The 24,524-nt window shown below is 42.0% G+C and overlaps 1 protein-coding gene across 2 annotated transcripts; it reads left to right on the top strand.

Moving 5' to 3' along the window:
• The first annotated feature begins 1,086 nt into the window (after positions 1-1,086).
• LOC115121262 (uncharacterized) lies at positions 1,087-22,971 on the top strand. Of its 2 annotated transcripts, none has more exons than XM_029650331.2 (10): positions 1,087-1,473; positions 2,130-2,523; positions 2,986-3,046; positions 6,353-6,661; positions 9,827-11,768; positions 11,917-11,973; positions 12,191-12,392; positions 16,958-17,091; positions 17,209-17,280; positions 19,376-22,971. In XM_029650331.2, exons 2-10 carry the CDS (start codon positions 2,149-2,151, stop codon positions 19,644-19,646), a joined length of 3,423 nt encoding a protein of 1,140 aa, XP_029506191.1. In that variant the 5' UTR covers positions 1,087-1,473; positions 2,130-2,148; the 3' UTR covers positions 19,647-22,971. The 2 variants fall into 2 exon arrangements, with proteins under 2 accessions (XP_029506191.1, XP_029506185.1); XM_029650325.2 differs by having other exon boundaries at positions 12,188-12,392.
• Positions 22,972-24,524: the final 1,553 nt, after the last annotated feature.

Here is a 24,524-nt window from a genome sequence, read left to right as displayed (position 1 = left end):
ACCCGGTGGAAATAAATGAATACCTTGACTTGGAAGAGTTCCAGTGTTGGATAGCCACAGTCAGCTAGCTAACATACTATCCCTCTCTGTTTGAGCCGAGTGTTTGAGTAGGCTAAACTAACGTTGGCTAGTTGCATTTGCTAGCAATGTAAGTGAAAGTGAAAAAAACACAAGGAAATATAGCTAGCTTTCTCTCTCTCTTGCTTTGCCATAATATTTGAAGAAATGTATTTGTTCAAAACTTTTCAACTATTTTCTTTCTCTCTCTTTGAGTCAACTACTCACCACATTTTATGCACTGCAGAGTTAGCTAGCTGTAGTTAATGCTTTCTGTACAAGAATAATTATCTGATCCTTTGATTGAGTGGACAACATGCCAGTTCATGCTGCAAGAGTTCTGATAGGTTGGAGGACGTCCTCCGGGAAGTTGATATAATTACCGTGTACATCTATGGAAGGGGTGAGAACCATGAGCCTCCTAGATTTTGGATTTAAGTCAATGTACCCAGAGTGCTGTTGAGGCTACTGTAGACCTACATTGCAAAACAATGTGTTTTAATCAGTTATTTGGTGACATTCATATATTTAGTATAGTTTTATCTAAAAATTATAACTTTTTCAATATTTTACCATTTTTATTTCATTCCTCCTCTGAGGAGCCTCCATTACCATTGGAAATTGTATTTCAGGGCCGGCCGTCAGTTAAAGTGCAGTACCGAAGCAAAACTGTAGGAGTATTCGAAACCGTGCATCAAGACCGGAACCCTGTCCCTTTGCCAGTTCTACATTTTTGTTGTTGTTGTTGTTGGGGACCAAATAAAAATATTTTATAATCTTATTGATATGGACCCCAATATGACAGCACTACTGAGGAAATTCAAAAAAAGACTGGTTTTGTGTATGTGATTTGTCTAAAACGAATATATTGTAAATATTACGTCACGCAAACAAGGCCTATACTGTACATTATTTTGGTAACCCATAATGCAGTTTCTCATCGATGCACCAATGGGAGGAGAAGAGTGCTCGACCCGGCTGGTCTGCGCCAATGGCTGAGTCCTTCAAAGGAAGTAGGCTACGATCCAATCCGGGCAATTGTCTCGCTCTTGAGAGCGAGATTCATTTATTTATTTGTTCGTAAACAAATCTGTATTTCTTGAAAAAGAAAACATTGGCAGTTAGCGTATAACTATTTTGCAAATATACGGTTAGCTAGATTTTAAAGAGACATCTTGCCATCTCTGTATACTGGTTTACAAAGTGTCTAGGTTCTGAAATGTAATGCTAAACTGCCTTTTCGCCTTCCCATCAAGAGCCGCTTTCCACCGGAAGCGCAGTTGAGATAGAAATCATTAGCACGGGACGTCTGGATGGAACAGCAAATTGGAATTTTATCTAGGAGTTTGCAGGGCACGTCTTGGGGCAAGTTTGGTAAAGCCACATATCCACATTGGGCGCAGAGCTCTGTTCGAGGTATGTTATCACAATTGTCTAAACCTACCGTCTAAAATGCTTCAACAAAGCGCGACTCGTGTAACACGGGCCCTTCGACGTTTTGATCGCAGTGACTAGCTACATTATGCTATAGTATAAAAGATGTAGACAGTCGTGTTATTGTAGAGAGTATTGGGAATCCAGGCAGGCAGGCAGTGAGTGAGTGAGTGAGTGATTGATTTACGCTTGATCAGTGTTTTTTCTTCAATAGACTCGCTATTATGTTTGGTGTCTGTTTTGGTCATGCTAGTAGTAGATTCGATCTGTCAAACCACAAAGCTAGCTTGTGCGTGTAGCGAGACAGTTTACTTGTTGTAACAGTCGGGGATTATGCGTGGGGTTAGGTAATGATGGCTAGATTAACTAAATGTATCACACTGCTGGGTAATAATAGAGAAATGATTTGGTATTCGCCTCAAGGTTGCATGCAATAATTAGATTGAAATATGTTTATTTTAGACATTTTTAAAATGTAGATTTGTTTATTAGATGTAGTTGATTTATCCAGCTATCATAAGGTGTTATATTCAATCACTGGGCATCTCTTGGTTAATCCACCATGTTGTATTGGCAATAAAATGATCTGAACCGGAATCTGACCCAGGAACCCCTCTTGTCCCCTCTCTGCTCCGCAGGCCCTTCAGCCCATGTGTGATGATGTTGTCATCTGTTTCGGCTGATCCAAGAGGTGCTCAGCAGCTCCCCGGCTCCACGTCGGTGGGTCCATGCCCTTCTCTCTCCCAGCTGTACCATGAACAACTGGCCACGGGGTGCAGAGAGACTAGCAAGGACCAGAGGAATGCTGTCGAGGATGGAGGACCTCTGGTGACCGTGACTATGTCTCACAGACCAGCAGAGAGCAGAGATAGAGATGGTAGTCTTGGGATGGACTCTGGTGTGAGAGAGAGACAGACTCAGGCAGAGCACAGGCAGAGGGCTTTGGGTTCAGTCTCCAGTTTGAGAGGTCCTGTCTATGGGACTGCAGGCTCTTCCGATTTCAGAAGAACAGAGACACAAGTGTCAGACCAGGTGGGGAATGTGTGTGGTGTTCTTAGTGCAGCGATCATCAACTAGATTCAGCCGTAGGACTATGTTATTATTATTTTTTGTGAGTGGCGGCCGGCCGTAAAATAATTACAAATCATTTTTAGACTGCAAATTAACCGCAATCTGTTGGACCTAACATATATGTTTGACTAAAACATAATCATTTCAAACCTGGTTTACGTTTGTGTATGATCACGTGTGTATATTATGCGTGGGAATACTTGGAAACATATTTATTAAATTGAAGCCACTTGGAGCTGATTTTCTGGTGTTTTTACAGTCTTATGTCCAACAATAAAAATACCCCCCAAAAAACGTGAAGGGCCAAATAAAACTTGGGCCGCCTTTTGGGGAACCCTGTCTTAGAGTATGCTTATGTTTCTGCATGTGTATCCAATGTCTGTGTATTGGATTGTGTGTAAATTTGTGCGTGGTCATTTTCAGGTCCAAGGCACCCAAAGACCCGGCAACAAAGGCAATGTCTGGGTTCATCCAAAACAACTAGGTAATGTACAATTGTTGTTATCAGTTTCTTGTGCATAGAAACTAAGGGGGTGCCAACCTGGCCATACTCTTGATCATATCTGTAAATTGACAGTTGATAGCTGAATTGGATCGGAAGATACTCATGTTCAGAAAACACGGAAGTGTTGTAATATGCCTAGTTATTTTGTCAACATGTACTTATCAGTCTACAAGTTTAAAGACCAAAAAAGCTTCATATTAGGCGTAGCGCTCGAAGGTGTGTGTCTGTCTGTCCTTAACTTGCAGCGGGCAGACAAATTTGCAGTCACTCAGTAAGAATGCGCTTCGGGGCCTCCCGAGTGGTGCAGTGGTCTGAGGCCCAGCATCGCAGTTCTAGCTTTGCCAGTCGAGATTTTTTGTTCAGGTCCAGGCTCTGTTGCAGCCGGCTGTGACCGGGAGACCCATGAGGCGGCGCACAATTGGCACAGCGTCGTCCGGGTTAGAGGAAGGTTTGTCCGTCAGGGATGTCCTTGTCCCATGTCTCACTAGCGGCGACTTCTGTGGCGGGCCGGGCGCAGTGCATGCTGTTTCCTCCAACACGTTGGTGCGGCTGGCTTCCGGGTTAAATGGGCATTGTGTCAATAAGCAGTGCGGTTCTGTTTCGGAGGACGCAGGCTCTCGACCTTCGCCTCTCCCAACTCCATACGGGAGTTGCAGCGATGACACAAGACCGTAACTACCAATTGGATACCGCAAAATTTGGGAGAAAAAGTGGTAAAAAATATATAAAGATAATGCGCTTTGGCATTTTATATTTACCTACCCATTCACCGCTTGTTAGATTGGCTATTTTTTTTATATATTTTTTATTTCACCTTTATTTAACCAGGTAGGCAAGTTGAGAACAAGTTCTCATTTACAATTGCGACCTGGCCAAGATAAAGCAAAGCAGTTCGACACATACAATGACACAGAGTTACACATGGAGTAAAACAAACATACAGTCAATAATACAGTAGAAACAAGCCTATATACGATGTGAGCAAATGAGGTGTGATCAGGGAGGTAAAGGCAAAAAAAGGCCATGGTGGCAAAGTAAATACAATATAGCAAGTAAAACACTGGAATGGTAGATTTGCAGTGGAAGAATGTGCTAGGTAGAAATAAAAATAATGGGGTGCAAAGGAGCTAAATAAATAAAATAAATACAGTAGGGAAAGAGGTAGTTGTTTGGGCTAAATTATAGGTGGGCTATGTACAGGTGCAGTAATATGTGAGCTGCTCTGACAGCTGGTGCTTAAAGCTAGTGAGGGAGATAAGTGTTTCCAGTTTCAGAGATTTTTGTAGTTCGTTCCAGTCATTGGCAGCAGAGAACTGGAAGGAGAGGCGGCCAAAGAAAGAATTGGTTTTAGGGGTGACTAGAGAGATATACCTGCTGGAGCGTGTGCTACAGGTGGGTGTTGTTATCGTGACCAGTGAGCTGAGATAAGGTGGAGCTTTACCTAGCATAGACTTATAGATGACCTGGAGCCAGTGGGTCTGGCGACGAATATGTAGCGAGGGCCAGCCGACTAGAGGGTACAGGTCGCAATGGTGGGTAGTATATGGGGCTTTGGTGACAAAACGGATGGCACTGTGATAGACTGCATCCAATTTGTTGAGTAGGGTATTGGAGGCTATTTTGTAAATGACATCGCCGAAGTCGAGGATTGGTAGGATGGTCAGTTTTACAAGGGTATGTTTGGCAGCATGAGTGAAGGATGCTTTGTTGTGAAATAGGAAGCCAATTCTAGATTTAACTTTGGATTGGAGATGTTTGATGTGGGTCTGGAAGGAGAGTTTATAGTCTAACCAGACACCTAGGTATTTGTAGTTGTCCACGTATTCTAAGTCGGAGCCGTCCGGAGTAGTGATGTTGGACAGGCGGGCAGGTGCAGGCAGCGATCGGTTGAAGAGCATGCATTTAGTTTTACTTGTATTTAAGAGCAATTGGATGCCACGGAAGGATTGTTGTATGGCATTGAAGCTTGTCTGGAGGGTTGTTGACACAGTGTCCAAAGAAGGGCCAGAAGTATACAGAATGGTGTCGTCTGCGTAGAGGTGGATCAGAGACTCGCCAGCAGCAAGAGCGACATCATTGAAGTATACAGAGAAGAGAGTCAGTCCAAGAATTGAACCCTGTGGCACCCCTATAGGGACTGCCAGAGGTCCGGACAGCAGACCCTCCGATTTGACACACTGAACTCTATCAGAGAAGTAGTTGGTGAACCAGGCGAGGCAATCATTTGAGAAACCAAGGCTGTCGACTCTGCCGATGTGGTGATTGACAAAGTCGAAAGCCTTGGCCAGATCAATGAATACGGCTGCACAGTAATGTTTCTTATCGATGGCGGTTAAGATATCGTTTAGGACCTTGAGCATGGCTGAGGTGCACCCATGACCAGCTCTGAAACCAGATTGCATAGCAGAGAGGGTATGGTGAGATTCGAAATGGTCGGTAATCTGTTGACTTGGCTTTCGAAGACCTTAGAAAGGCAGGGTAGGATAGATATAGGTCTGTAGCAGTTTGGGTCAAGTGTCCCCCCCCCCCCCCCTTTGAAGAGGGGGATGACCGTAGCTGCTTTCCAATCTTTGGGAATCTCAGATGACACGAAAGAGAGGTTGAACAGGCTAGTAATAGGGGTGGCAACAATTTTGGCAGATCATTTTAGAAAGAAAGGGTCCAGATTGTCTAGCCCGGCTGATTTGTAGGGGTCCAGATTTTGCAGCTCTTTCAGAACACCAGCTGACTGGATTTGGGAGAAGGAGAAATGGGGAAGGCTTGGGCAAGTTGCTGTGGCCACCCGTAGAAAAATCCTTATTGAAATTCTCAATTATAGTGGATTTATCAGTGGTGACAGTGTTTCCTATCTTCAGTGCAGTGGGCAGCTGGGAGGAGGTGTTCTTATTCTCCATGGACTTTACAGTGTCCCAGAACTTTTTTGAGTCTGCTTAAAAAAGCTAGCCTTGGCTTTTCTAACTGCCTGTATATAATGGTTTCTAGCTTCCCTGAAAAGCTGCATATCACGGGGGCTGTTCGATGCTAATGCAGAACGCCATAGGATGTTTTTGTGTTGGTTAAGGGCAGTCAGGTCTGGGGAGAACCAAGGGCTATATCTGTTCCTCACCATTTGATTTATCATAGTAGTAGGCTAACAGGAGGCAGCAGCAATCTAAATGATCAGACTGAAACGCGAGGAGAAGTGATCGGGTGAAATTATGAAAAGGTCTCCTTTAGCTGCCCAAACCTGACAATCAACCTCCCTAGTTCCAACTCACCCTCTCTGTGACTGTATTCTGTGCACAGAGCCTACCTCCCCTCCTCAGGTGTGCCCCTCTGATCCTACTACCCCGGCTGGCCCCACGGGAGAGCAGCTGGGGACCCTGAAGTGCTGCCTGGAAGCCCACCAGGCAGAGATGAAGCGGCTGCTGACGGGCTCCCTCGGCTCCCTGTGCCAGCGTCTGGAGGTGGTGGAGAGGAGGATGGAGCAGCTCTGTGAGCAGGGCACCACACATGGCAACAGCCTGGCTCTGCTCAGGATCCAGGTGGGCCAGCTGGCAAGAGGGATGACTGCTGCTGTCGCCAAACAGGACCTGTCACCTCTCCATGGTCTGGGTGAGTTCAAGTTGACGCACTAAAGATTAGAAGGCCCCACGCTGAAATGTGTGTGCATGCCTCCCTGCTACATTTTATTAAGTCATTTAAAAAAGGAGAAAAGTCATGTTTTTAAGACTGAGTGTGGATTATATACCATTGAAGTCAGAAGTTTACATACACTTAGGTTGGAGTTCTTGAAACTCGTTTTTCAACCACTCCACAAATTTCTTGTTAACAAACTATAGTTTTGGCAAGTCTGTTAGGACTCCTACTTTGTCCATGACACAAGTACATTTTCCAACATCTGTTTACAGACAGATTAATTCACTGTATCACAATTCCATTGGGTCATAAGTTTATATACACTAAGTTGACTGTGCCTTTAAACAGCTTGGAAAATTCCATAAAATGATGTCATGGCTTTAGAAGCTTCTGATAGGCTAATTGACATAATTTGAGTCAATTGGAGGTGTACCTGTGGATGTATTTCAAGGCCAACCTTCAAACTCAGTGCCTCTTTGCTTGACATGGGAAAATCAACAGAAATCAGCCAGGACCTCAGAAAAAAAATTATAGACCTCCACAAGTCTGGTTTATCCTTGGGAGCAATTTCCAAACACCTGAAGGTACCACATTCATCTGTACAAGCAATCGTACGCAAGTATAAACACCATTGGACCACGCAGCCTTCATACCGCTCAGGAAGGAGACAGGTTCTGTCTCCTAGAGATGAACGTACTTTGGTGCGAAAAGTGCAAATCAATCCTAGAACAGCAGCAGGGGACCTTGTGAAGATGCTGGAGGAAACGGGTTCAAAAGTATTTATATCCACAGTAAAACGAGTCCTATATCGACATGACCTGAAAGGCCGCTCAGCAACGAAGAAGCCACAGCTCCAAAACTGCTATAAAAAAAGCCAGACTACAGTTTGCAACTGCACATTGGGACAAAGATTGTACTTTTTGGAGAAATGTCCTCTGGTCTGATGAAACAAAATGATAACTTGTTGGCCATAATGACCATTATGTTTGGAGGAAAAAGAGGGGGTCTTGCAAGCCGAAGAACACCATCCCAACCATGAAGCATGGGGGTGGCAGAATCATGTTGTGGGGGTGTTTTGCTGCAGGAGGGACTGGTGCACTTCACAAAATAGATGGCATCATGAGTGAGGAAAATTGGGGTTATATTGAAGCAACATCTCCGGACATCAGTCAGGAAGTTAAAGTTTGGTTGCAAATTGGTCTTCTAAATGGACAATGACCCCAAGCATACTTCCAAAGTTGTGGCAAAATGGCTTAAGGACAACAAAGTCAAGGTATTGGAGTGGCCATCACAAAGCACTGACCTCAATCATATAGAAAATTTGTGGGCAGAATTGAAAAAGCATGTGCGAGCAAGGAGGCCTACAAACCTGACTCAGTTACACCATCTCTGTCAGAAGGAATGGGCCAAAATTCACCCAACTTATTGTGGGAAGCTTGTGGAAGGCTACCCAAAATGTTTGACCCAAGTTAAACAATTTAAAGGCAATGCTACCAAATACTAATTGATTGTATGTAAACTTCTGACCCACTGGGAATGTGATGGGAAAAAATAAAAGCTGAAATAAATAATTCACTCTACTATTATTCTGACAATTCACATTCTTATAATAAAGTGGTGATCCTAACTGACCTAAGACAGGGAATTTTTACTAGGATTAAATGTCAGGAGTTGTGAAACTGAGTTTAAATATATTTGGCTAAGGTGTATGTAAACCTCCGACTTCAACTGTATACACACGCATACATACATATGTGTGTGTATACAGTTGAAGTCGGAGGTTTACATACACAAAATATATTTGGCTAAGGTGTATGTGTGTACACATACACTTAATGTCCAACATTTTGGGGTCACTTAGAAATGTCCTTGTTTTGGAAAGAAAAGCACTTTTTTTTGTCCATTTTAAAATAACAGCATTTTGATCAGAAATGCAGTGTAGATTTTGTTAATGACTATTGGAGCTGGAAACGGCTGATTTTTAATGGAATATCTACATAGGCGTACAGAGGCCCGTTATCAGCCACCATCACTCCTGTGTTGCAATGGCACGTTGTGTTAGGTAATCCAAGTTTATAATTTTAAAAGGCTAAATGATCATCAGAAAACCCTTTTGAGATTGTTAGCACAGCTTAAAACTGTTGTGCAGATTTAAAAAAGCACTAAAACTGGCCTCCTTTAGACTAGTTGAGTATCTGAAGCATCAGCATTTGTGGGTTCGATTACAGGCTCGAAATGTCCAGAAAAAAATAACTTTCTTCTGAAACTCGTCAGTCTGTTCTTGTTCTGAGAAATGAAGGCTATTCCATGCGAGAAATTGCCAAGAAACTGAAGATCTTGTACAACGCTGTGTACTACTCCCTTCACAGAACAGCGCAAACAGGCTCTAACCAGAATAGAAAGATTAATGGGAGGTCCTGGTGCACAACTGAGCAAGATGACCAGTACATTAGGTGTCTAGTTTGAGAAACCGACGCCTCACAAGTCCTCAACTGGAACCTTCATTAAGTAGTACCCGCAAAACACCCGTCTCAATGTCAACAGTGAAGAGGCGACTCTGGGATGCTGGCCTTCTAGGCAGAGTTCCTCTGTCCAGTGTCTGTGTTATTTTGCCCGTCTTAATCTTTTATTTTTATTGGCCAGTTTGAGATATGGCTTTTTCTTTGCATCTCTGCTTAGAAGGCCAACATCCCAGAGTAAACATTTCACTGTTGATGTTGAGATGTGTGTTTATGCTGATGCTCTAGACACTCAACTAGTCTAAAGAAGGACAGTTTTATTGCTTCTTTAATCTGTTTTCAGCTGTACTAACATAATTGCAAATGGGGTTTCTAATGATCAATTGGCCTTTTAAAATGATAAACTTGGATTAGCTAACACAACATGCCATTGAAAAACAGGAGTGATGGTTGCTGATAATGGGCCTCTGTAGGTATTCCATAAAAATCACTGTTTCCAGCTACAATTGTTTGTTGTAAATGACTGTCTGCACTGTATTTTTAATGGACAAAAAATGTGCTTTTCTTTAAAAAACAAGGACATTTCTGAGTGACGCCAAACATGGGGGCCACGGGCTGCCAGTGTTTAACTACTTGATTGAAGATTATTTTGTTGGTAAGTAATGTTTCTTGTGTTGTACAGGAAAGGAACCAAGAGTGCTGAAAGAAGAGGACTTCACCAAGTTGTTACCACACAGTCCTAACCCTTTGTGCAATATGGGCTCCTCAGGAGCAGACTTAGACGAGGGGAGTGTCACTGGATGTCAATGGATGATGACAACAACATTTTCACCCAGCCACAGTCCGGCCCCGAGCAGTGACCACAAAGAGGGGTTAGGTGGGAAAATGAAAAGAACAGAGTCAGGCCAGTCCGTATCCTCCATGGGAAAAGCTCCCTCTAAGTCGGTCACTGAGGGGTGCAAACAAGGGAACTACTCCCCTGTGTCGGACTTTGAAGATCTGGACGTAGAGCTGGCGGCCGAGAAGGGGCGGGACACTCTTAACTGGTTGGTCAATTCTGCCCTGGCAGACACAGAGTCTAGTGACAGCCAGGAAGTGCCCCTTCCATCCCCTTCTCAGAAGGCACAATCTGGGAACAGGAGAGAGAGTATAGAGACCCATCCACACTCTCCTCATGTACACTTCCCCACTGAATCCCAAGGCCTGTCCAAAAGCACTGAGGTCCATAAGTGTCCACTTACGGGTAAGGGTAGGACTATGGCTGCATTTCCTGAGGGGGTACAGTTGAGCCCTATAGGAGCTTTCTCTCTGTCGCCACATTCCGTTGAAGTTGTAAGGTCATCTAGGCCTGAGCACACGGGAAGAATAGCTCCTGCTTCAACTAACATCCAACTTAGGATCACCAGCCCGCCTCGCACTGACCACACGGCCTACACTCAGTCCTCCAAAGAGGCAGAGAAAGACCAGAAGCCTGAGAGGAAGAGGCGGAACAAGAGGGAAGCGAAGGCACACTCGGTCGATGAGTTTAACTCTACCGCCACTAAGTCCGTCAAGAGTAGCTTCTCCGCTCAGATACAGGACCAACCACAGGTTGGTGTGGGCAGGGAGGCAGCCGAGGAGAGGCAGCAGAGTCAACAACACAAGCAGACAATACATTTTACAATACCTCATCAGCAACACAATCCATTGTCCCACGCCCAGCTGAAGTCTCCAGATGGAGCATCATCACTATCAAGTTCAGTCTTTGCACCCTCTTCCCGGTCCCCTCTGTCCTCCCCACCCATGTCTGGCTACGTGGACCCTCAGAAGGGCAAACAAGCCACGGATCGATCCTTCCTGCACTTCCACTCTTCCAGCCCCTCTCTAGACTCCTCCGTAGCCTCCAAGCTCTCCTCTCCCCGAAATGGCTCTTCTAAATCTCTCATGGTTGGTGTTAGATCCATTCACCCCCAAGGCCAGGCCCTCCTACTCCAGCTGTCGGACACAGCCAGCCAGCTTGTACCTTCCAGCCCATCCACGGAGCTCCCCTCACCCCCGGATGGTGGTCAAAGTAGATGGGGGAACATCCCGTGCGTCTTCAACTCCAAGCTCAAGAACCACTGGAATAAGGACCGGTCCTCCTGTAAGAAGCGGCCCCTGAAAGGCGTTCGCAGCACTAGTGGTGCTCTAGCCATGTCTCTCCCGGAGCTGGAGGAGGAGACGTCGCAGCACCACTGGCAGCCCCTGGTGATTCTGGGCAGCCCAGTCTTGCCTCTGTCCCCCCTGCAGCTAGGGCCCCTAGCCCAGACCTTCTCCTCCTTATGCTGTAGCAGCAAGGCCCTGGACAGAGACTCTTCTACCCTGCAGCATGGCCTTTTCCATGCCACAGGCCAGTTCCCCATGTCCCTCTTCAGCCAGATGGGCTTCTCCAAGTTCTCCAAGGCGGGTCTGAGCACCGTGCTGGCTGCATCCTCCCCCGCCTCCTTCCGCCACTGGTTCAGACACAAGTGCCCCATGCCCCTCATGAGGTTGTCGGCCACAGCGGTGGAGACGGTGATGTGTCAGATTATAGAGTCACAGAAGAAGTACATGTATCCTCCCCTCAAGGACTACACAGGCCCTCCTGGCCTGGACAATGACCACAGGTCAGTATTGATAGGCATTTTCATGTGCTACGAGCCGTTTTCATAAGCAATATGTTAATAGAGAGAATAAATATTTACTTATTATAGTAAACATTTGAAGATATTCTGCTGATTTCTTGTTTGCTTGCTTGTTGGTTTGTAATTGCAGTTATGCTCAATCGTGCAGTCAAGAAGCTACCTCTGTCAGAATGTCTAGCACAGCAAGGTGAGCAGATGTCTAGACATGGCACTATTGAATGTCCATGAAATGCAATGTAATAATTTATTGGCAAACTAATATGGGCTGGCTACATTACATCTGTTACTGCTGTTGTCAGTGGCATCTCAAAGGATAAACAGCATGTATAAGTGATGCACAACCTATGCCTATTATTGAATATCATCACGAACTATGTGTCTCCATTCTGTTTTCCGCCCAGCAGTACGTCTCTCACCTTCTCACCGACAAGGCGACGTTGGGTCAGACTCCCCCCAGAGCGGGCCCTTTCCAGCCCCAAGACCAGTCATAGCCACAGCCCCAAGACCATGCGTCTGGATAACCAGCCCGAGCCTGTGCCCAGCTTTGCCATCGCCAGTGCCAACGTCAAATACCCTGGTCTGCATGGCCGCAGCCCAACCAGAGAGGTGAGCCTGGAATGTACAGTAACTTTGTCTTAGAATGGACTTTGATTGACTAGACAGGGATGGGAAACTTTGATGGGTGTGGGGGCCACACTCACGAGGGGCTGCTCGCGGGTGTCTCTCACACTGCATGGCATGCACATGCTGGCCAATCACAAGCATCCCTGGTTAGAGTGTACATTTAGATGTTGGTGAGGAGAGAAAGGGCTTCACCAAAGACGGTACAGTATGAGGTTTAGCAACTGTGGCTTTACCTCAGTGTGTCCGGTGCTGCTAGTGCTAACAAGAATGTCAATTTGGTGCCAAGAAGGGCGCATATTCAGTGCTATGGCAGTATTTCGGTACAGGCAAACCTCAAAAACTGTCTGAGTTGTCTCGACAATTGATTTAATAATTTGAAGAATAACCATCCACTACTTCATGATGATTGAATAGTAAAAAAAAAAGCGCCCGACAGCAGCAAAGCCCCTCAGCCACAACCAGCCGCCTAAGTGAAACACGAATTGGTTGATGATGCGTTTTCAAGTGTAACACCCTACAAAAAAACATCCCGCATAGAAGTCCGAGGCTATCAGAGCCAAAGACATGGTTCCTATTTACACAGTCAGCGAAGATGGCTTCAAGAAGATGATAAACAAGCTGGATAAGAAGTATACATATTTCTCCCAAATCACCATCCCAACACTGTATAACAAAATTAAGGGAGGTGTTGAAACATGTCACATTGAATGACTGGACCAGACGCCAATGTTTTGGACACAGACTGCACCTTGCAATCAGTAGGCTACGTGTTACAATTTTTTAAAGGCACTTTGACTTATAATAATGTTTCAGCCTATTTATACATAATTACACAATTATAATAATCATATTCCATCTGCAGCCCATGGCTGCTTGAATAAATAATGAACTTAATTAAGAACTCGTATTGGGAAATAGGAACTCATAATGTTATTCATGAATTAATCAATAATATATTTTGGCTTGTTAATATGTAGGTATTATAATCCCATCTTTTATCATATGTAGCCTATAACAATGTTGGGAAAGATTAGTTTCATTTGGTTTTGTGTTCAGTTAGCACAGTGTGTTAATCCACATCTCATGTTGGAAGTGATGTTCTCTACCCAGACAGTTGTTTTAACCATGTCTGATGGAATTACCAAGTTTTCACCCACGTGTTGCAATTCATAATAGAAATTGCAATATCTGGCCCAAAAATCGCAATTATATATTTTGTCCAAATTTGTGCAGCCCTAGAAAAAAAACATTTACGTTTTAAGTTTTAAAGCAAGTTTGCTGTAATTCTACTCATTTTGCCATGGGGCGGATAGGAAAATTAGCTGTTTTACAGCCAATTTCCTGCAGTTCTACACATTTTGTCATAAGGTGGGGAGAAATGTTTGCAGTTTTTAATGATATCTGTAGCTGTATAAGGCACTGTGTCTCAGTGCTAGAGGCGTCACTACAGATACCCTGGTTCAAATCCAGGCTGTATCACAACCGACTGTGATTGGAAGCCCCATAGGGCGGCGCACAATTGGCCCAGCGTCATTCAGGTTTGGCCGGTGTAGGCCATCATTGTAAATAAGAATTTGTTCTTAACTGACTTGCCTAGTTACAGAGGGGCAAAAAAGTATTTAGTCAGCCACCAATTGTGCAAGTTCTCCCACTTAAAAAGATGAGGCCTGTAATTTTCATCATAGGTACACTTCAACTATGACAGACAAAATGAGAGAGAAAAAATCCAGAAAAACACATTGTAGGATTTTTAATGAATTTATTTGCAAATTATGGTGGAAAATAAGTATTTGGTCAATAACAAAAGTTTATCTCAATACTTTGTTATATACCCTTTGTTGGCAATGACAGAGGTCAAACGTTTTCTGTAAGTCTTCACAAGGTTTTCACACACTGTTGCTGGTATTTTGGCCCATTCCTCCGTGCAGATCTCCTCTAGAGCAGTGATGTTTTGGGGCTGTTGCTGGACAACACGGACTTTCAACTCCCTCCAAAGATTTTCTATGGGGTTGAGATCTGGAGACTGGCTAGGACACTCCAGGACCTTGAAATGCTTCTTACGAAGCCACTCCTTCGTTGCCCGGGCGGTGTGTTTGGGATCATTGTCATGCTGAAAGACCCAGCCACGTTTCATCTTCAATGCCCTTGCTGATGGAAGGAGGTGTTCACTCAATCTCACGATACATGGCCCTTCTTCTTCGGGATCATCCAAATGCTCTCTAGCAAACTTCAGACGGGCCTGGAGATGTACTGGCTTAAGCAGGGGGACACGTCTGGCACTGCAGGATTTGAGTCCCTGGCGGCGTAGTGTTTTACTGATGGTAGGCTTTGTTACTTTGGTCCCAGCTCTCTGCAGGTCATTCACTAGGTCCCCCTGTGTGGTTCTGGGATTTTTGCTCACCGTTCTTGTGATCATTTTGACCCCACGGGGTGAGATCTTGCGTGGAGCCTAAGATCGAGGGAGATTATCTGTGGTCTTGTATGTCTTCCATTTCCTAATAATTGCTCCCACTGTTGATTTCTTCAAACCAAGCTGCTTACCTATTGCAGATTCAGTCTTCCCAGCCTGGTGCAGGTCTACAATTTTGTTTCTGGTGTCCTTTGACAGCTCTTTGGTCTTGGCCATAGTGGAGTTTGGAGCGTGACTGTTTGAGGTTGTGGACAGGTGTCTTTTATACTGATAACAAGTTCAAACCGGTGCCATTAATACAGGTAACGAGTGGAGGACAGAGGAGCCTCTTAAAGAAGAAGTTCCAGGTCTGTGAGAGCCAGAAATCTTGCTTGTTTGTAGGTGACCAAATACTTATTTTCCACCATAATTTGCAAATAAATTCATTAAAAATCCTACAATGTGATTTTCTGGAATTTTTTTCTCTCATTTTGTCTGTCATAGTTGAAGTGTACCTATGATGAAAATTACAGGCCTCTCATCTTTTTAAGTGGGAGAACTTGCACAATTGGTGGCTGACTAAATACTTTTTTGCCCCACTGTATATAGAACAATTAATGTAATTGTCTCAACTAAATGTTACCAATTGTGTTTTACCGGGGTTGTGTAGCCTACCGGAGTGGATGCAACTCTCATCCAACAGCTGATTGGAGTTTTCAATCATTCAGATTTTATTTAGTTGTTTAGGTTCCCTATAATAAATATTTTTGGTAGTTTTTGCTTTAAACGGTCATTGTTACATGAACAGGGTAATTTCATAAATGACAGCAATACTTTTTTGGAGCTGTGCATGGTCACATTAATTGGTTGGAGTGAAAGAAACTCTCCTTAAAATTCCAATCGGTCTAAACCATTTTCTATTGAGACTGGTTCAAATCCAAAGCTGCAGTATACTAATTGGCTAAATGCCATTCTAATTTACTAAGATTAGTATTGTCATTGTGTCAACTCAACATTTTATCTGCAAAAATGACAAATTGGTGGTTTTCAGATTTTTAAAAAGTAGGGGGACAAAAAGCATAGGTACCTGAGCTGCCCTATGGTTCAGCTCAGGTACCTACATACACACACCATTGACATTGAGGAACACACACACACTGAGGGCCACTCAGCTTAGAGAAGAAATCCAAAGCTCAGACAGATCCAGCTCAGAGGCCCAGCTCCTGAGCTCCCATCAACAGCAGATATAAATGGAAAATGAATGTGTTTATGCAAAAAAATTCATGTAATTGTATCAAATTGATCCAAATCACATAAATTCATTCCCCTAATCAAACCAAATCACACAATTGTTCCAAATGAAAATGTTTGCTATTGGAGCCCATGTATCTAGATGCATATGAAAGAAGAGATGCACATCCCTAGACACCATTCTTCCACAAGAATTTCCAGAATTTGGTGTTTTGTTGATGGTGGCGTAAAACAGTCTCAGGCGCCACTCCAGAATCTCCCTTAAGTGTTAATTTGGGTTGAAATCTGCTGACTGAGACAGCCATGGCATATGGTTATCATCGTTTTCATTCTCATCAAACCATTCAATGACCACTCGTGCCCTGTGGATGGGGGCATTGTCAACCTATGGGGGCCAAAATAATGGCCCGCACAGAATTTGTTGTTGATTACTTAACTCAGGAACCACACTTGTGTGGAAGCACCTGCTTTCAATATACTTTGTATCCATTTACTCAAGTGTTTCCTTTATTTTGGCAGTTACCAAAACTGTGGCTCTGATTCTGTACAATCCTTACAATTAATAGGGATCATGCACAACAAACGTTCCACCCAGATTTGAGCAATTTATCTAATTCTTAGTTGCAGTCTCTGCAGTCTAGTCCTGGACCTAAGGGGGCTGATGAATGTTGTGACAGTGGGAACACCATTTTGGTGTTGACTGAGGTTGCTCATTTGATCCACAGAGTGACTTTTGTATTTTATTCCCTGTGAGCATCATTGATTTTTCAAGGAAGCACCTCTTCCATTGTCTGAACACAAACTCTTGCAATCCAGCTAGTTGTACCTCTTCTTTGCTATATTATTAAAATACAATTATTTTCTGGTTCTGTGATCTTGCTCACTTTTTCTTTATTTTGTTCTGTAGGGTGGTCTGTATGATGCGAGTGTGGGAACCCAGCCATGCCAGCGCTCCAAGAGGGTATCCCAGATCCGCATTCGGAAGACTGTTCCCAAACCAGACAACAACCTCACTCCCATGGGCCTGCCCAAACCAAAGAGGTAAGTTTAAAAACTCAGTAACTAACAAAACAATTGGATTATTGAAATACCACGGCTCATGTGATCACACAGAGTGCCAACTGTGTTTTACATGTTTTTTTGCGTACATCCCATCAGGCTGAAGAAGAAGGAGTTCAGCTTGGAGGAGATTTATACCAACAAGAATTACAAATCACCCACTCCCAACAGGTCAGCCATCATTTTTATTATTCAAACTGTACCTCAAGTTGGAGAACATGACAATTGACAGTATATTGAAACCGCTTGTTGTTAGTCAATAGGCTATTAAAATAGGCATAGGCAATTCCAAGTTAACAGAATTACGCTGAGGCTCAGATGTTTCACTTTAAAATGTATGCCAAACAAAAACCATTGATTTCAAAGTTTAACAAACCATACACCTCTATGCACAATGACTACTTTGAAAAATGTATACAGTAAATAAAAAAACATTAACTGTAAAAACTGTGCAGATACAAAGTTTGGTAACAGTTACTGTAACATTTCCCTGAGTTTTATTCTGTTAAACAAACTTTGTATCTGCACAGTTCTTCCTGTACATGTGTTTTCGTTAACATTTTCTGGGGAAATTGTTAAAAGTAGTCCTTGTACATAGTTGTATGGTTTATTAAACTTTGATTTCAATGGTTTTTGTTTGGTATACATTTTAACGTGAAAAATCTTAATCTCAGTCATTTCCGCTTTAATATTGTTCATCATATGGTTTATCATTTTGTTTAGTGTATGGTATTGCTCAGCAGTTAACTGACATTTCTGTTATTGACATTTTTTAAACAACTTATTGACTAATGTTGGTTGTTATTTGAATTCCATTTCGGTCTTTTTTTTTTGTGAGCTTGTAGTTTAGCGCAGAAAACATGGTATTTAACTACAATGACCATAATCCATTATGCGCCTACTTGTTCGGTCTGTGTAGCTTTTACGCATGTTATGTAAAAGAGACAGAAAAATTTGTCATCATGAGGGAGGAGTTGCGAGGTATCTCTACCTGAAAATACATGATCTTAGTGATTGATAGTTGGTATTCAGCAGTCATACCAGAATGCCTTATTTACTTTGAAGAACTTCTAAAATAGTGATTTTGTCAGACAGCATAGACAGCAGCTCTATAGAGATGACTTATAATGAAATAATAACTCAAACAAACTGAAATATTTTTTTAAAGTAATGTCAATATATTCTGATTTAAGTGATGAGTAGTAATGGGCAGTCACTACCATCATGGGACTTTTATTAATTGTTTTATTCTGTGTTAAAGCATTCGACACACATGCATAGTGCATTTAATGTTTTTATTTTATTTTAAATAACAGGAATCGAAAACAGTAATTTATTTTTTAATAATCGAAACTGAACCGACCTCAAAAAAGCACTATTCACTCAGCACTAGTATATGGTTGATCATATTGTTTAGTATATGGTTGATCATATGGTTTAGTATATGGTTGATCATATTGTTTAGTATATGGTTGATCATATGGTTTAGTATATGGTTGATCATATTGTTTAGTATATGGTTGATCATATTGTTTAGTATATGGTTGATCATATTGTTTAGTATATGGTTGATCATATTGTTTAGTATATGGTTGATCATATTGTTTAGTATATGGTTGATCATATGGTTTAGTATATGGTTGATCATATTGTTTAGTATATGGTTGATCATATGGTTTAGTATATGGTTGATCATATTGTTTAGTATATGGTTGATCATATTGTTTAGTATATGGTTGATCATATGGTTTAGTATATGGTTGATCATATGGTTTAGTATATGGTTGATCATATGGTTTAGTATATGGTTGATCATATTGTTTAGTATATGGTTGATCATATGGTTTAGTATATGGTTGATCATATTGTTTAGTATATGGTTGATCATATTGTTTAGTATATGGTTGATCATATTGTTTAGTATATGGTTGATCATATGGTTTAGTATATGGTTGATCATATTGTTTAGTATATGGTTGATCATATGGTTTAGTATATGGTTGATCATATGGTTTAGTATATGGTTGATCATATGGTTTAGTATATGGTTGATCATATGGTTTAGTATATGGTTGATCATATGGTTTAGTATATGGTTGATCATATGGTTTAGTATATGGTTGATCATATGGTTTAGTATATGGTTGATCATATGGTTTAGTATATGGTTGATCATATGGTTTAGTATATGGTTGATCATATGGTTTAGTATATGGTTGATCATATGGTTTAGTATATGGTTGATCATATTGTTTTCCCATACCAGGAGCCTGGAGACCATCTTCGAGGAGCCCAAGGAGAAGAACGGATCTCTGGTCTGCATTGGCCACCAGAAGAGGAAGCGTGTACTGGACTTCCCCGACTTCACATTGCCGCGCAAACGCAAAGTCCGGGCCAACATGGCTCCCCTGCGCGTAAAGGGCTCCAGGGGGCGTGGTCGGCGGGGGAGGCCTGACGATGCCGACCTGGATGTCATGCTCATCGAGAGGCTGAGCGAGCTGGAAGACTTCTTCACCCGCCAAGGCCTGGAGGACTGAGCAGTCCCACAATACCCCCTATTTCACATCCACATACAAACTCTCACAAATGGTACCCTATTCATCATAGTGCTCTACTTTTGACACAAGCCCATCGGGTCAAAGTAGCATATTATAGAGTGAACAAGTTATCATTTGTGACATGCTACACACATGCATTGCATATGGTTCATCATTCTCAGTTTTTGGACAGCTTGTTTTGTAAATTGATTGGGCTTATGAAACTGGATTTTAATAATTAGATCATGTTAAGAGATTTCTATGATCGTGTTAGGTTTTTCTACTTCGGGGCCCCTGAAATGCCCATTCAGATGATTTGTTTCAGAACTGGCAGACTTTGAAGTGCTAGAAAAAATTGACTTAATGTGTGCCTTTTATGGAAATTTAAACTCAATCCAGCAAAGAGAGGTATGATATATAATGAATAGTGGTTGAACAATTACTACTTTGTTCTTAGGAACTATAATTGAACCTGTGATAACAGAATTGTGGGTGCTCATACTTGGATGTGTGCGTTCGTACACACACATGGAACTTTCGCATGTGAACACATGGAAGACAAGTTTGACAACCCATACCTGAGCACTTTCCCTCTTACCTCATTCAGATTTCTCATCAACTCATTCATTAAATTGTTGTTTTGAACGGGACCTTGTGAGGACACAACCGTTTCTGACAGAGTCAACGGTATATGTGCAGCTTTACTCCCCTGATGACAGCCTCACTGCTAGCCTGGCCTTCGGAATGGAGGTAACTGACCAACTGGATTGGTGCCCCATGTCTCTCTATCTCCTCATGCATTGTTGGGAAAGATGCTACATGTGGGGGCATCAGTTCAGTACATCTCCCTGATAACCCGACTGGGATCTAGATGATGAGGAGTTCCCATCCTGAATCATAGTGAAACCATACATATATTTTGCAGTATTTGTAAAGAAAAGGAAAAGTCCATGATTAACAGTCTTTTTCACTTGATGTACATCATCCGGTCCATCATCTGATGTGCGAACAAAATTTGATACATATGTGAAAATGTCATTTTCCCATAGATGGTATATTATCTCTACTTCAGTGTTGAGGACCTAGATCAGGACAGGACAAACTATGAGCCCATACAATCTGGCCCACGGGATGTTTGAGAAATACAAGTTTAAAGTAAAAATTATTATTTTGGGTTAGATAAAATACTCAAGGCCACTCTTGGTCATTTAAATCTAGATGGTATGTAGAAATTATAATGGGCCTATATATTTTTTCTGGGCCGCAAATTGATTTTAACAAACCCGTCCGTCCCCAAAAAATCTGTGCAGCCCTCCATTGAATTTCGAAATCCTGATGTGGCCCTGACCTAGCTACACAGTCGTACTACGAGGCCATTTTGGGTTGAAAGGCCTCAAGGTTTAAGTCCCTTGGCTTACTGTAAAGGACTCAGTACCTATGGAAATGGTCATTTGGTAGAAATGGACCTAATCTTTGATCACAAACTGGATTTTTTTTTTTTTGCGGTTTCTTTCTGTGGATTGATTTCCCTTTTTGGTGCATCATTTTTCTTTGGACATATGAAATATGTAACATCTTTGTGTTTAGATTTTTTTGTAGGCAGCCCCTTTTTTGTTTAAACTGTCAGACTTCAAACTCCTCCGCATAGGGACTCTTGACACCATTGACCATGTCTGTCTCCCAGTATTCTAATGCTGGATGGTCACAGGTTAGGGTTATTCAATTGTCTGGCTGTGATATGGCCTCATCTTCTAATAGCTGCTGAACATTTCTAGGGACAGGATTTTTCCTGAACATGTGTCCTGGAAAAACTCTGGGCCCTAGTTATCTCAATTGCATACTCCTTGTGTCCTCTCTCCTTTTCAAAACCCATTGGATGAGAGAGCCAGAGGTCCCTTCCCTCTGACCTCCAATGGGTTTTAAGAAGTAGACAATGTGAGGCGTTTTCAATTGAGATCTTCCCACAGAATCTTTCAGGTGGTCACATGGTCAGGAAAAACTCCTGGCTCTAACCATTTTCCAATGGATAAGAATGTGTTTAAGGATTACAAGTAATGTGCACTGAGTGGTCCTGTGCTTGGATAAGTGAGTGTGGGCTGCGTGCCTGTAGATATTGTCCTAATTCCTAATGCTGCTAAACCGCCTACCTAGTATATTATATTGCAAAATGTATATTATAGATGTTAAAGTTCAGAATGGATTTTTTTGTTTTGTTATTTAAAAACTTTTTAATTTTTTTTTTTTTACATGTGATCCATAAAATCCACATCAGTCCATGCCACATGATATGGAGCAAAATATGGATCCACTAACTGGTCTGTCTTACAACAGCATTTACCCATCTTCTCTTTGTGAGTGTGCAGCAATCTTTCATGTAAAAGTTAAATCAGGCCTGTAAATAGGTCCATTAAGAACTCTGATGCCTTAGATTGGAAGACCTAGCTTGGTTGCCCGATCTGTTTCTAAACTTCTAGCATTGTCATACCAAACAGCCTGTCCTTATTGCAATCTCATTTTTACATTGAATAATGACTGTGGAGATAAGTTTCTGCTTTAACAAAATCCTTATCTAGGAACCAGCAATGAAATAGTTGTAGTGTTCAATTCATTACCATAATTCTCATCATGCATTATTTTTAAATCATGACCATTTATTGTGGAACACTCATTTGAAGTGAATACTTTGTCTATCTGGGGTCAATCATCATTACATATCAGGTCTTTGTTCGGAATCAAGTGGAAACATTCAGCTCAGCATCAGCACACATTGACATAATCCTTTCATGAATTGTTCAGAACAATTTTTCTAGTGTCATTACCTGACTGATTTAATGGAGTTTGCATTTAACACCCAAGTATTCCACTGTTCAAACTTGTCCATAACTACATACAGTAGTTACAGTGTTCTGCCATTATGAAAAAAAATTCTGGAGGTGTTTTTTTTTTTTTTTTTTGTCATTTTCTCTTGTATTTTTTTGTATGTGTATAGTTACTTTCTAAGAGAGCCTTCATGCGGATTGCAATCTTTGTTTATATACTCCTCCACTGCCCTGGACCTATTTGCTAGTGTGGCAAAAGTCTGCACATATTTACTCCCAAAGAGCCAGACCCTGTGAAGTGTTCTAGTGCCCCTTCTCTTCCTCACTCTGACCTCTGCTCTTGAGGCCAGAGATGGAATGGTAGAAAAATGTGACGTGAGTGATGTGAAATCTTTTTTCTTTTAATTTGACAACAGGATTATTTAGTATACACTGGTGTGTAGTGGAAAACGTGACACATTTTGGGAACCCCCATGTCTGAAAATAAAACTTTATATTGCTTTTTATTTATTTTTTAATTCCTTTATTTCATCCTATGTTAAGTGATGGGCACTTACCGTAGACATGCATCTCACAGACCAACACTAAAGATTCGTATTGTCAATCATTTTAATTGTAATATTTTACGAATAAAATAGTGTATTTGTGTAATTTATTAATTAGTTGGATATGTAAACTGATCTATTTGTTTGGCTGAAATAACCATCTTTCCTTTTGAGAAATCTGGAAGTGAAACAGACCATGTAGGTGTAACAGTATAGCTTCCGTCCCTCTCCTCTCCCCTACCAGGGCTCGAACCAGGGACCCTCTGTACACATCGACAACAGCCACACTCGAAGCATTGTTACCTATGGCTCCACAAAAGCTGCGCACCCCGATCTTTTATTTCAGCTCATGAAACATGGGACCAACACTTTACGTTTATTTTTATGTTCAGTATATATTTGCGTGTTCGCGCTTCTTGACCAAATCGGAATATTCACCAATGCTGGAAGTGGGGCCGAGAATAAAGGTTTGGTAATCACAGATCTAAATAACTTATTGTTTCTATACTACGTGAAATAAAATCATGGCAGAGAAAACATTGGCCAAACTGTGAATACATCTGCCATGTTGACGCACTTAAAGTTGGTAAGCACCTCCGTACAAGTACAACACCAACGCTATGGTGCTTCCCGAGGACAGTGATGTTAGCTAATTGGCATTCCACGGCGACATCCTTTTATTTCTTTTTATTTAACTAGGCAAGTCCATTAACTAATTCTTATTAACAATGACGGCCTATCAGAAGGCAAAATGCCTCCTACAGGGGCTGGGATTAAAAATAAAATATAGGGCAAAACACACATCACGACAAGAGAGACACCACAATACTACACGAAGAGACACCTAAGAACATAGCATGGCAGCAACACATGAAAACACAACATAGTACAAACATGATTGGGCACAAACAGCTCAAAGGTGCAAGAAGGAAGAGATAACAATACATCACGCGAAGCAGCCACAACTGTCAGTAAGAGTGTCCATGATTGAGTCTTTGAATGAAGAGATGGAGACAACAGTTTGAGTGTTTTCTTTTTTGCAGCCGCTAGCTGCATCGAACTGAAAAGACGAGCGACCCAGGGATGTGTGTGCTTTGGGGACCTTTAACAGAATGTGACTCAGTTCGAACGGGTGTTGTTTGTGGAGAATGAGGGCTGCAGCAGGTATCTCAGATAAGGGGGAGTGAGGCCTAAGAGGGTTTTATAAATAAGCATAAATTTAACCTTAGCTTGCATCGTTATGACGTATCCTTATGAATACTAACTGTCATCACAGATGAATGAGCAAACCAATATACAGTTTATAAATAAAAGCATATTTTCTACCATCGCCAAAGGTCCTAACTTTTGGAAGCTATCGTCATAGCAACATAATACTCCGGGAAGTCCAAACTCTCGCGGTATTTCAATTGTAAATCTCGCCACAACCCACACTCAAATTTAGAACAATGAGACAAGATATTTATCCGGATGTGACCGGATGTTAATCGGATGTGTAGTGAGATAGAGCAAGA

The sequence above is a fragment of the Oncorhynchus nerka genome, linkage group LG4 (assembly GCF_034236695.1).
Source record: "Oncorhynchus nerka isolate Pitt River linkage group LG4, Oner_Uvic_2.0, whole genome shotgun sequence".
NCBI classification, from domain to species: domain Eukaryota; kingdom Metazoa; phylum Chordata; class Actinopteri; order Salmoniformes; family Salmonidae; genus Oncorhynchus; species Oncorhynchus nerka.
Note: the sequence above shows the minus strand (reverse complement) of the source record. Positions and strands in the feature narration are given on the sequence as shown.

Excerpts from the sequence above, each read along its gene's own strand:
- LOC115121262 (XM_029650325.2), top strand. The coding sequence starts at position 2,149 with ATGATGTTGTCATCTGTTTCGGCTGATCCAAGAGGTGCTCAGCAGCTC. Across the intron at positions 11,974-12,187 it reads AGAATGTCTAGCACAGCAAG|CAGTACGTCTCTCACCTTCT; the intron begins GTGAGCAGATGT and ends TTTTCCGCCCAG. Across the intron at positions 17,281-19,375 it reads AAATCACCCACTCCCAACAG|GAGCCTGGAGACCATCTTCG; the intron begins GTCAGCCATCAT and ends TTCCCATACCAG.